This window comes from Cervus elaphus, chromosome 28, assembly GCF_910594005.1.
Source record: "Cervus elaphus chromosome 28, mCerEla1.1, whole genome shotgun sequence".
In the NCBI taxonomy this organism is placed as follows: domain Eukaryota; kingdom Metazoa; phylum Chordata; class Mammalia; order Artiodactyla; family Cervidae; genus Cervus; species Cervus elaphus.
This window is the reverse complement of record NC_057842.1, coordinates 60,755,427-60,769,201: the sequence shown is the minus strand read 5'-3', so window position 1 is coordinate 60,769,201 and position 13,775 is coordinate 60,755,427. Positions and strand designations below refer to the sequence as shown.

The 13,775-nt window shown below is 40.1% G+C and overlaps 2 protein-coding genes across 4 annotated transcripts in view; both read left to right on the top strand.

Annotated features, from left to right (window-relative positions):
- The window catches only part of CASP8AP2 (caspase 8 associated protein 2), a 31,223-nt gene extending 28,999 nt beyond the window's left edge, over positions 1-2,224 (top strand). For all 3 annotated transcript variants that reach the window (XM_043890202.1, XM_043890203.1, XM_043890204.1), the window contains exon 11: positions 1,589-2,224. The gene's annotated coding sequence lies outside the window, so the exon portion shown is untranslated. The remainder of the gene's footprint in view (positions 1-1,588) is intronic.
- Positions 2,225-10,095: 7,871 nt separating this feature from the next.
- On the top strand, positions 10,096-11,727 carry GJA10 (gap junction protein alpha 10). The gene is given in 4 exon segments (XM_043890237.1): positions 10,096-11,565; positions 11,568-11,610; positions 11,613-11,690; positions 11,693-11,727. Coding segments are annotated over 4 exon segments (1,626 nt in total).
- Positions 11,728-13,775: the final 2,048 nt, after the last annotated feature.

Genomic DNA, 13,775 nt, shown 5'->3' with positions numbered 1-13,775 from the left:
TTTGATGATTGATTATAAATTTTTATAGATAAAGAAAAGAAAAAGCATTCATGAGGGAATTCCCTGGAGGCCCAGAGGTTAAGACTCTGCTTCCACTTCAGGGGGCCTCAGTTCGATCCCTGGTCAGAGAACTAAGATCCTGCATGCCGTATGGTGCAGCCAAAAGAAAGAAAAGAAGACATTCTTGAATAGCAGTATATTTCATAGCCAGTGAAGTCTGTACAGTCATTGTAATGTAACATTTTCTCATTTTTAATTGAGTGCTAAAATACTTTAAATACAAAACATACATTTAAAAACATGAAATCCATTGTCATCTGAAGAGGTGACATGATTTACCACATTAAATTATTAATAATGTGCACAAACGTGTTTCTTTAAGCCATTCTTGTACAGATTTATTAAGGCAATATGTGTCAGATTTTTTTCTTTAAGACCTAGGCCAGTTGCTTGAATATTTTGGATTTTTCTGTAAGGAAAATTGTAAAGATATCTAACAAATCACTATTTCTCAGTTGATTTGTAGTCATAGTTATTTGAATCCAAACACCCAACTTTATAGGTAAATCTGAGTAAAAACCATATTTGGAGTTTGATCTCATTGTGATGGGTTCTGAATATTTTTGAGTTATAAAAATCTGTTCCTAAATATAGTATAAATTACTGTCTTTTAGATAATCTGTTAATTTCAGTATCCTCTTAGAGCAACTAGTTTCTTAATGAAATCTTCAAAACATACTTAGTTTATGTGAAGTTAAAATTCTACTTATGTAATTCAGAATGTAAGATTGAATAATGGGGGATTTGAAGAAAAAGCTTATTCTAAAGAACCTTAAAAAAATAGTTTGATGCAAAAATTGCCTGATTATTTTTCAGATTCATTATAAATAAAGTTAAAAATTTTCACTACCTTTAAGAAGTTAAACTGCGGTTTTATCTGAACATTGTTATAAAATGTGACTTCCATTCTCTTTTTGAAGATAATGTCCATTCATGAAAGAATTAACTTGTGTCTGGAAGTGATGTTTATTAGTTTGAAATTTCCAAATTCCATTGCAAATGTACAGTTTTTTCCATGGATTTGATACTTGACATTTTATTTACTTGCGTGATAGCACAAATAGTATGTTATTTCATTCCTAGTTTGTTTCTTTGCTGATTTTTTTTCCTTCCAGTTCTATAGTCTCATTAAATTCTTGTCAAAAGCAGAGTGTAATGATAAAGTTACCAACCTAATTCTGGAAAAAGCTAGTTCTTTAACCACCAGTATTATCTAGGGCTTCCCTGGTGGCTCAGATGGTTAAGAATCTGCTTGCAACAGGGAGACCCAGGTTCGATCCCTGGATTGGGAAGATCCCCAGGAGAAGGGCATGGCAACCCACTCCAGTATTCTTGCCTGGAGAATCCCATGGACAGAGGATTCTGGCAGGCTCGCGTTCATGGGGTTGCAAAGAGTCAGACATGACTGAGTGACTAACACACATACACACACGTTGTCTAAGTAGCACTCACTTGAAAGAACAGCAGTTTATTAAATGATCATGTCAGAAAAACAGTGTCGTAACTTTAACATTTTCTTATATTACAGATAAGTTGCTGAGTTTCTTGGAGTCTTAATTGATATTGCATACTACACAAAAGCTTGGAATTCTTCATGTTTTTAATGGAGCAGGAGAGGGCAGTTTTATGACATATTTGATTACCAGATAATAATCTGCATTTGTTATTACATGCTGACTCTTAACTTCAGGCCAACATGGTCAACTTGCTCCTGACATCAGTCTGACTTGCTCACCTGTTACTATCAGGATATTTATTTCTAAACAGGTTACAACTTGTTATTAAGGTAAAAGCAACAATGAAACAGTATTGAAATCTTAGTTTTGATATTTCAAAGAAATGACTTTCTTTTCCAGATTTTTAAAAATAGTTTTGTAACATTTTAAACTTAACCATTATTTAGTTTGTTTCATCCATTTTTATTTGCTTTTGTAATTGCCTGTCCTCATTTTGTTAAATTGTAAAATAATTTAAATAGTGTGTCTGTAAATATGTACAATTACAATGATGTAAAATACTTCCTGTGTGTGTGTATGTTTGGTTGTATACACACACATGAATGGCTGTGCCTGGCCAAGGATTTTTTTATTTGTATAAAACTTTTTGTATAAAGTTTGCTTTCATTACCAGTAATGTATAAATAAAACCATGTAAAGTTCTGTTATATTCTGATTAGAATGGTTCTCTTATTGTGTATTAGAATGTTTCTTTTGTTGTGTTTAGATGGTAATTAAAATGGAAGAAAGATAAAATGCCCGGGGGCCTTGCGGGCTGCTTTGAAGTGGCTCTTGGTGGGGGCATGGCTGGCTGAATGTGCTGGAGCGGATTCGTTGGAGCAAACCGGTTGCTCTTGCCGGCTTTCTCATAGCAGGTACCGGTACCGTGAACAGTGCCCCAGGGGTCCTCACAGACAAGATCAGGGCAGTGCAAAAACTCCTTTTGGGTGAGGATCTGGGGAAAGCAGGTAAGGATTGCCTGACTGCATTATTTATCCATCCCTCTTCCTTCAGACTGGTGATACTGGTAGGTTACAATCTAGGCTTGGAGCTCTGAAGTTACTGAGGGAAATTGCCATTTCTCCCATTGTCTGCAGGGGAAGCCCTGATCTGAAGGATTACTTGGTGGATAACAAACTGAAATGATGAACTGTGGTTGTATAGTTCTGGGGCAGTCTGCCATAAGGCTTGACCTTTCCCCTTTCTTTCCGTCCCAGCATAGCCAAGCCCTCCGCTGGCCCCTAGCCCTTCAGTGCATAAGAATCCTTACCACCAGGCAAATGGGTTCACAAGCCAAAGTAGAGAAGCAACTAAGAGGTACCACTGAATCCGAGAAAACAAACTGGATTACAGAAGACCATAACGATCTAAGATAAGGCCAGGAAACACTAAAAGGAAAAAAAAATTTTGGCCGTGTGGTATAATAAATAACCAAGTAGAAATATCAAAACCATAATATTTAAAGTAAAGGTAAAATGGAATGAAAATAGAGTGGGTACAGGTGTGTCACTACAAGCAAAGCTAGTGGAGGTGATGGAGTTCCAGGTGAGCTATTTCAGATCCTCATAGATTATCCTCTGAAAGTGCTGCACTCAGTATGCCAGCAAATTTGGAAAACTCAGCAGTGGCCACAGGACAGGAAAAGGTCAGTTTTCATTCCAGTCCCAAAGAAAGGCAATGCCAAAGAATGCTCAAACTACTGCACAATTACACTCATCTCACATGCTAGCAAAGTAATGCTCAAAATTCTCCAAGCCAGGTTTCAACAGTATGTAAACAGAACTTCCAGATGTTCAAGCTGGATTTAGAAAAGGTAGAGGAACCAGAGATGAAATTGCCAACATCCAATGGATCATCAAAAAAGCAAGAGAGTTCCAGAAAAACATCTACTTCTGCTTTATTGTCTATGCCAAAGCCTTTGATTGTGTGGATCACAACAAACTGGACTTAAAGAGATGGGAATACCAGACCACCTGACCTGTCTCTTGAGAAATCTGTATGCAGGTCAGGAAGCAACAGTTAGAACTGGACATGGAACAACAGACTGGTTCCAAATAGGAAAAGGAGTACATCAAGGCTATATATTGTCACCTCACTTATTTAACTTATATGCAGAGTACATCATGAGAAACGCTGGGCTGGATGAAGCACAAGCTGGAATCAAGATTGCCAGGAGAAATATCAATAACCTCAGATATGCAGATGACACCACCGTTAAGGCAGAAAGTGAAGAGGAACTAAAGAGCTTCTTGATGAAAGTGAAAGAGGAGAGTGAAAAAGTTGGCTTAAAGTTGGCTTTAAACTCAATATTCAGAAAGGTAAGATCATGGCATCTGGTCCTGTTACTTCATGGCAAATAGATGTGGAAACAGTGAGAGACTTTATTTTCTTGGGCTCCAAAATCACTGCAGATGGTGACTGCAGCCATGAAATTAAAAGACGCTTGCTCCTCGGAAGAAAAGCTATGACAGCATATTAAAAAGCAGAGACATGACTTTGCCAACAAAGGTCCGTCTAGTCAAAGCTGTGGTTTTTCCAGTAGTGATGCACGGTTGTGAGAGTTGGTCTATAAAGAAAGCTGAGTGCTGAAGACTTGATGCTTTTGAACTGTGGTGTTGGAGAAGACTCAAGAGTCCCTTGGACTGCAAGGAGATCCAACCAGTCCATCCTAAAGGAGATCAGTCCTGAATATTCATTGGAAGGACTGATAGAAGCTGAAACTCTAGTACTCTGGCCACCTGATATGAAGAACTGACTCATTTGAAGAGACCCTGATGCTGGGAAAGATTGAAGGTGGGAGGAGAAGTGGATGACAGAGGATCAGATGGTTGGATGGCATCACCAACTTGATGGACATGAGTTTGAGCAGACTCTGGGAGTTGGTGATGGACTGGGAAGCCTGGCATATTGCAGTCGATGGGGTTGCAGAGTCGGACACAACTGAGCGACCGAACTGAACAGATAGATGCATGAATTAGTGAGTTGAAAAGTCGGATTGAGAAACTTGTCCACAGGAAGCAAAAAAAGGTAAATAGAAAATATGAATGTTGAAGTAAGTGGGATGAAGTAGACCTCCCACAGACAGAAGTAGATGTCCCAACATTCCAGTAACACAAAAGGTCAGAAGAAGAAAAATTTTTAAAGATTGAGACACCACAGAGTGCCCAATGGCAAAAAGTACCCCATATCTAGACACATACTGAAATTAGGAATATTAAAAATATAATAAGAAACATCTACAGGCTTTTAGACAGTAGATCATTGTGCAAAGAACAGGAATCATACTGACCTTACTCTTCTGAAGGGCAATGCTTGCTGTAAGGAAACTATTTTTAAAGTAGTAGAGCTAAAATTTTATGTCCATTTATAGTGTTATTCACATGTGAAAGTTTAATAAAAGCAGTAAGATTTATCACTCAAAGATCCACATTGTAAACATTTTTGAAGAGTACTCCACAAAAAAAAAAAAAAGAAACAAGTGCAGAAAATGTTTCAAGAGCTGGGGGCTGAGTGAATCACCTGCTCCCTTGGTGATCGGTGTATAGGCAGACCTCTGGGACGTTGCAGGTTCGGTTGCAGACCACGGCAATAGAGCAAGTCACGAGTCTTGGGGGGGGCTCTCACTTCTGCCCACAGGAGTTTATACCACCAGGCGTGAAGAAGGTGGCATTGTGAACACTGGAGGCCCCTGAGCACGAAGGCAGAGGCTGTGGACCGGTGCCTCTTTCTCCGCCCTGAGATGTGTATTCTCTCTAACCTTTCCGTTCCCTCTGTTTCAGATCTGAGTATGCTTTAGGCCTGCTAGTGACTCCACAGATGCAGCAGAACTTCTGGTGTGAGTAAAAGTAGGAACTTTAAAAAAGTAGATACAAAACCAAACGAAACGAAACATGTCTTCTATGGCAGTGAACCCGCAGCCTCCGGTGTGCTGGTTTTCGCTGAACTGAACCCGCAGCCTCCGGTGTGCTGGTTTTCGCTGAACCCTCCGGTGGGTTTTGATGACGCTCCACCCCGAGCTGCTCCTGTGTTTCCCACAGCTGTGCCGTGCCAACGTTACTGACCTCATCAGGACACTTCAGTTACTTGTGTGAGGTTTGGAGAGGCACTCTGTGCCTGTCTCACAGATAATTCACCTAGCTGCTCAAGGTCTTCAAGAGTAAAGATTGGATTGATTCATATGCTGAAGACTTTAAAAAAAATCAGATGTATGGTTGCATTTTTGTGTGTGTGTGTGGCTTGGACATTTATTTTCTTGAGTAGGTAACACATATAGAGAATTCCATGTAAAAGTATTCATCTCACCTCTTCCTCATTCATCATGTTACCTTTCCTTGAGGTATCTAATATTAGGACTTATTTTATATACCCTTATAAATGTATGAATTTAGTATTTTGATTCTGGTAAAATGCATTTAAGCATACATTACTTTGCAGGTGAACTTTAGGAGTAGATGTCAAGGGCTTTCTTGGACAATATACCCAATACTATACAAATACACATGTTAATACACTGTGTGATTTCACCTCTAGTTAATTCTGTCAGTTTGTACTTGAGGCTAGTGTACCAGGGTAGTGGAAATTTAACCTCCCCACCCCAACCTGTCCACCTTTCGTCATCATCCTTTCTTTAAAACTAAATATATAGGCAGATGATACTTAGGAACTGTCAATGATTTTATGTATTTTCTATATATTATATGGAAAAGACCAAGCTTAGAAGTGTGCCTCAGAGCTGTGACTTGAAGCCATTCTTGTGTTCTGGTGACACCATTGCTGTCAACTCCTCTAAGGTGACAGTAAGATTGTGTACTTGAGATGTGACGCACGGAAGATTCTGCAGGGCTGGGAGTTAGAAGATCTGGTCTCTGTTTGCCCTGGGCAAATCATTTGACCTCTCTGAATTCAAACACTTTACAAAAATTTGACATGGGTTTCTAAGGTTTTCAGACTCTCTACTGGAAAAAATAAATTTTTTCCTGAGCTGCCTGTTTCAGCCTAATAGAATATTGCTAGAACACATAATCTACAGACAGGCACAGCCCCCTCTTCGTGGTCTGAAAATGTTTAATTTCCTTTTGAGCTATTTCTCCTTTCAGCCTGACATGATTTGCAAGAACACTTGGGGTTTGATTGTCACTCTATTATTACTTGTTCCCATTTGGTGAGGCCAGATTCGCCCCAGGCGGCTCTTGATGAAATTGGACATGACCCATTGATCTGTGACATCGATTCACAGAGCAATCAATTGACTGAAAGAAATGCACTGAAATTCAAATCACTGTAATCACCTACAAATGAAAAAGGAAAATTCTCATTTGTTTCACTTTTCATTTCCAAATATGGTACACTGGGAGGGGCTCTAGCCTTGTGCCAATTAGGGAAGAAACATAAGAAAATTTAAAAGCACCAAAGGACATCTTGACCTCAGGGGAGGACTAGGTTAGACCCCATTGATCAAAATTACTGAGCTTGTTCTGAACTGGGCCCCACAGCCAGCAGGTCAGAGCCTTTATATCTGCAACCAGCAGCAGTTCCACTAATTAGCCACACATGGTCCAACTTGAAGGTTCTTAGAGCCCAGTCATTTTTTTATCTACTCCTAAGGTAAGTGGTAAATATGTAGTATCTCTTGTTTGTAAGAAATACAGGAAATTCCTGTGGGGATATAAAGGTAATATTTGAAGCAAAATTCACAAAAGGAGTGCCAACTTCTTTATATTTTATTTGATAAAGAAAATTCAAGGGTATTACTTGGACCTGAGGAAACAGAAATATTTGTCTAAAGAATCTCACTCTTGCATGCTAATATGCATGATCATTTTTCTGTTTTGTGTATTTCCTATTTCCAGTTTTCTTTTTGCTATTTAAAAATTATAATTTCTATGTTTTAAAGAGATAGTGGCAAAAAGAACTTTAAATAGTTTAGGATTTCTAAATAGAGAATAAGTTAATAACATGAGTTAGCTTTTTCACTTTCAGGTTTTTATATAAAATAGAAGCTCTAGATTTTTTTTTTTAAGTACTAAAGGAGTTAGTTTTTAATAAAGAACAATGGCCAGACAATATTAAAGGAATAATTATGGGAAAGGACTGAAAGTCTTTAAGAGAGGATAGAGCTTAGTAAGTTACTGTTTCAGTTAATAAGAAATAGTCCAAAATTTTATAATCTAATTTTTATTTGCAAGTGGTAGATATAACTACATTCTTAATTTCCGAATTTTGAACAAGTGTATGGAGTAAAATAGAAAAGACTCATTAATACCTCTTCTAGATTCTGACAGGTACCTACTGCTTTTAAAATTTTATCTTAAAAGATGTTCATGCGTATGTATGTACATACAGGTGTGCGTGTATATAAATGTGTGTACTGGGTGAGAATCAGTCATGCTTCCTTAGAAGCGTCTCCATCTTTTTGCTTCTGCCTTCAAGCTCTTCTCCCGCCCTCATGGTCTCCTGCAGACCTCCGGGAGCCGACATGAACTTCATCATTTGTGCCTTTTGCGTCGTCTCTCCACACTTACATAGTCACATATATATACATCTCATACATATGTGTACATATGTATGTGTTTGTAGGATTTTATTTTATTCAGTGAGCTATGGATGAATGAATTTGGAAAGAATTGACACCTTTATAAATGCTTAGTTTTCTAATCTGAGCATGATCTATCTCACCATTACATTGATTTATTTAAATAGTGGTATTCGACGTTGTCAACTATTCTCTCCTTGAAACTCTGTCCTACTTTGGTTTCAGTGCCTTCACCCTTATGGTTTTCCCCCTCTTTCTCATTGGCCATGTCTCATTTTTCATTTGTAGACTTTTTCCCATGCTGTTTCTCAGGGTTCTGCCATTGGCTTACTTTTTCTTTTTGTCCCTAGGTGATCTCAACCTATTCAATGATTATGTACAAATGCTTATTTATCTGTAGTTTGCATATTTTGTTTTTATTCTCTAGACCCAAATACCTTCTGGAAATCTCCACCTTTGCTATCCAGTTTTGTTGGGTAAAATCTAATTTTTTCCCTAGTTATAATTTCTGGCATTGATGTACTTAAAAAGCCTGCTTCTACTTCAAGATTATAGAACATTCTCTTACATTTTACTTCAATACTTCTATGGTTTAGTTTTTTTACATTTAATACTTTATTCCATCTGGAATTTACTTTTGTGTTTGGAGATAAGTAGGGAAAATATAACAATTCTGTGTTTTTTTTTTCTCCTCTATTTTTTATTTGATATTCATAACTTTTTCACTGTCCATTTTATATGTTACTGGGAATTCCTGGTGACTAAGTACTGTGAAGTCTGAATGAAGTATTGTTTATTGTTGAATTCCTTGGTATCTAGCACAGTGTCTGTATGATAAATTTTAGTACACATTATTGAATAAATGAATTGTGGAAGGAGAGAACTGTTTCATTATCTGTTTAACTTAACAACACTTACCTGTTTTTCCTGTTTCTTTCATATCTGGAAGTCATCCACATTAGAAGCCCGTAAACCCTCAAGTATTTTAACCTCATTGAACCTTGAGAAACGTCTTGTTTTTTTCAAGGTGAACCCAATGACCCATTCATGGTCTATGCCTTGATTCTTCCGCAGCTCCCAGACTTGCTAGCGAAGCAGTTTATATTCACTTTTCTTCTAAGTAAGCAGAGCTTCCATGAAAATCTTCTGTTCCAGATATGGCTTTGTGGATCTAATCATATGTCATTGCTGGTACTGCTTCTGAGCCTGCTGAATCTTTACTGCTACCCTGTGCCAGATCCTGAGGGTTCATTTGGCTGAGTTCTATTCTCTCTGCACGTACTTTCAGTCTTGCAGTAGGAGCCGTCGATAACATATAATGAGGATCTACTTGGTTTTTCTGTTGATGATTTTTCCAGTGATAGAGTCAAGGTGCTGAGTTTTTAAAAAGACAATTCAGTTAACTATTGTTTATTGATGCCTTCATATGTCAAGATCAAAATGAAATAGAAAGCATCTCTGTCTGTATAAAGAGTACCTTTTCAGAAAAGAGAACATAAGACAACTATCACAAAGCTCATTTAGGCACGGTACCAAATGAGTAATACAAGCACTAATGTATGAATTCAGAAATGGGAAAATCACTCTGACTTGAGATGGCTGGGAAGACTTCCTAAAGAAGTTGAGACTTATTTAAGATCATGTAAGATGTATGGTAAATATGGCACTTCATATGTTAGAAAAATGGGCAAAATTATGGAATAGAATGTATTGTACAAATATGATGGCCAATGAGTATACTAGAATGACAGTCAACTTTGTGTAGGAGAGAAGAGGATAGGAAGGAATTGGGTTGGACTGGGGAGGGTCTTTCGTATTTTTTCCAAAACCTATTCCTTAGAAATATTTCAGCAAGCATGAACCATAAGTATTAGGGCTGGAAAGTCCTTCATAGTTTTATTGACATGAAGAGAGAGCCTGCGGTATTGATCGTGTTTTTATATATTATACCCATGGATTCTATTAATCTTAGTGTTTTCTGTATGTTTCAGACATTAGTCTCTTACCATGGGGGATTGGAATTTATTGGGTGGCATCTTAGAGGAAGTTCACTCCCACTCAACCATGGTGGGGAAAATCTGGCTGACCATCCTCTTCATTTTCCGAATGCTGATACTTGGTGTGGCTGCTGAAGATGTCTGGGATGACGAACAGTCAGCATTTGCCTGCAACACCCAGCAGCCAGGTTGCAACACTGTCTGTTATGATGATGCTTTCCCTATCTCCTTGATCAGGTTCTGGGTTTTACAGATCATTTTTGTGTCTTCTCCCTCTCTAGTATATATGGGCCATGCACTGTATAGACTCAGGGCCTTTGAAAAGGAAAGGCAGAGGAAGAAGTCACAGCTTAGAGCCCAGATGGAGAATCCAGAGCTTGAATTGGAGGATCAGCAAAGGATGGATAGAGAACTGAGGAAATTAGAGGAGCAGAAGAGGATCCAAAAAGTCCCGCTGAAAGGATGTCTGCTGCGTACTTATGTCTTACACGTCTTGACCAGATCTCTGCTGGAAGTAGGGTTCATGGTAGGCCAATATATTCTCTATGGGTTTCAAATGCACCCTCTTTACAAATGCACTCAACCTCCTTGCCCCAATGCAGTGGATTGCTTCGTGTCCAGGCCCACAGAGAAGACCATTTTCATGCTCTTTATGCACAGCATTGCAGCCATCTCTTTGTTTCTGAACATACTGGAAATATTTCATCTGGGCATCAGGAAAATCATAAAAACGCTTTATGACAAATCCAGCAGTGAGGGCATTGAGGATGACAGGAGACCTCCATTCCATGTGAAAAAACATTCAGTGACCCAGCAGTGTATGACTTGCTCTCCTTTCCCTGAGAAAATCTCCCTCCTTCAAGCCAACAATCAACAGCAAGTGATCCGAGTCAATGTGCCGAATTCTAAAACGACGTGGCATATCCCACAGCCCAGGCAACTTGACGTAGACCCTTGCTATAGTAAAAAAGACTGGGCTGAGAAAAATCAGCACAACGGACAGCTCCATGTCCACAGCCCGTGTCCCTGGGACGACGGTGCTAGAATTCAGCACCCAGGACAGCAGCCAGACCAGTCTTCATTTGGCTTGCAGACTGTAAGGCCTCACTCCTGGCTAGGTACAAGGATGGCTCCTAGGCATTGTCCACCACATACAACAGGCCCCTGGGAGCAGTCCCAGGACCGACAGCCCTCAGGGGGACCCCTTGCAGACTTGCACAGTCACTGCAGACACAGCGACGGCAGCAGGAGAGACAGCAGGGTCCAGGAGGCAAGAGACAGATCTTACCCCAGCAGTCGCAAGGCCAGCTTCCTGTCCAGACTGTTTTCTGAGAAGGGACAGCTGTACGGTGACTCAGGAAGCTCCAGTTCTCCAAACAGCTCTTGCCAGGGCTTCCCACGCCGGGAAAACAGCCCCCCACTTCTGCCTTCAGACCCCGGGCGGAGGACATCCATGGTACGTAAGGTCAGACAGCCTGACTGGTCATGGAACTTTCACAAGAGGTGTCCCCCTCTGGTCCCTTCTTAGCCTTCTCTTCCCTTCTTTGTGTGTATATGTGTGTGTTGAGAGGGAGGGAGAGGAGGGGAGGGAGGTTAACTTATGGAGAGTCATTCAGTACATCCAGTTAAGCTCAATTCATAAAATAAGCTTATTGAAAACTTGCTATCAACTAGTCTTATAGGTGCTAGTATATAAATGCACCACCATCTCTGCCATCAAAGCGCTCTGAGTCTGGATGGGAAATTAGTTAAACATATAAATGGTCAAGCGTAAGTGTGCACGTTAGAGGGGATGGTGGGCAAAAGAGAGAGAGGTCAGTTCTTTACAGAAAGGTCAGGAAAAGCTTTACAGTTGAAATTACTTTTGAACTGAGTCTTGAGAGACATGAGTTTCTCTAGACCTGGGTGGGCTGGGGCACGTGGAAGAAGGCTCTCTCAGTACAAGGAGAACACGGACAAAAGCCAAGAGGTGTCATAAAGTGCAGCTGTCTGGGGGCCATGTGTATCTAGAGCACAAGATGGTAAGGAAACCTTCAGAGATAAAGAAGACTGGAGAAGGGGGCATGGAGGCTTTGCAGGGAGGCACCCGAGAACCGACAGTGCTGGACGATGTGCAGCAGGGGAGTGCTTGGAATGAAGTTGCACTTTAGAAAGCTCTTTATAACAGAATACGGAAGGTATAAATCAGAGGAGGGACCATCTGTCACCTTGAATTGCCCTTGTCTCACTAAGGACGGAGGGTGTGCTCCATGGTTTTAACAATTCTGGCATTTAAAAGTCATATACAAACATTTGCGATATATTCCACAAAGACTAAAATCAATATTGTATGGATTTTAATCCTGTTCTCTGAAAAGCCACAATGGAATAAACATTCCCTGGCTATCATAGGGCACGATGGATATTTACTGTGGATTTTTCTCAATTCTGGAAAAAAGTGACTCGTGTTTTACCCACTACTAGCTTCTTATACTTCTTACCCACTACTTGCTTATTATAAAGAAAAACTACCGTGTTAATAGGGGAACTTCTCAGCGGAGTTTGCTTTGTTGAGCTCACACACTTGCTTTTTCCTTTGTTTCATTCTTTCTGTTAATAATAATTGAATCCCTCTACCCCAGTTTCTTATCTTCTATGAATTTAGAGATGTTTTGTTACAGCCCTAATGCCTTACCTTGAAAAGAAATCATCCTACCTAGACTTTTTCCCAAAATGCTTTTTTTTTTTCACACTTATACTCATTTCTTGTCAGTGACCAGCCATCTTCTCAGGAGGTTGATTTATATTTAGGATTATTGTATGGGTGCTTGGAACCCTATGCCAAACTATGGGACGGTTTTCAACTCTGGCTTGAGTTAGTCATCTGGAGCTTAAAAAAAAATCTCCAGCCCAGGACCCATCCAATTCCAATTGAACCAGAAGCTCTGGAGATGGGATGCAGGATCAGTATTTTTAAAACTCCCTGGGTGATTGCAATGTGCCATCAGGGTTGAGATTCACTATCTTAGAGTAATCTTGCCAGTGGCCCCTGCTTCTTATCTGCTTTTGTGGAGTCTGTTTTCAGACTCCACAGATGACTGTTTTCATCATTTTCTGTCTCTTGTACCTCCTTCCATGTGAGAGAAGCCTTTGCATTGGCAGAGAACTGAGGGAAGAATGGCAGTGTTTAGTTGAGGCAGATTTTCTTCATCCCAGATTATCTTTTGGGAGAGATAAGCCATGCTACAGAGCTTGGAGAAAAGACGATGAGGGTGACAGGCCCTCTTTCTATTTTTGTCTTCCTCTTTTGTCTTTGTTTATGTTTCTAGGAATTATAAATAGTGCCCTTGGTCACAAGGCATTTGCTTTGACTTCCCTGGTGGCTCAGACGGTAAAAACGTCTCCCTACATTGCGGGGGACCCGGGTTCGATCCCTGGGTTGGGAAGATCCCCTGGAGAAGGCAATGGCAACCCACTCCAGTACTCTTGCCTGGAAAATCCCATGGATGGAGGATCCTGGTAGGCCCCGGTTCATGGGGTCGCAGAGAGTCAGACACAACAGAGGGACTCACTTTTCACTTTTGGCCCCAGAGCTTTCCTACTAATGGTCACTTTCCCCCAAGCCTCTTTCAGAGTTGACAGGCCACTGCACTCCCCAAATGGTAGGGGGACTTGGAGACTGAGGTCACAGCTCCAGAGCACTGCGGCTGA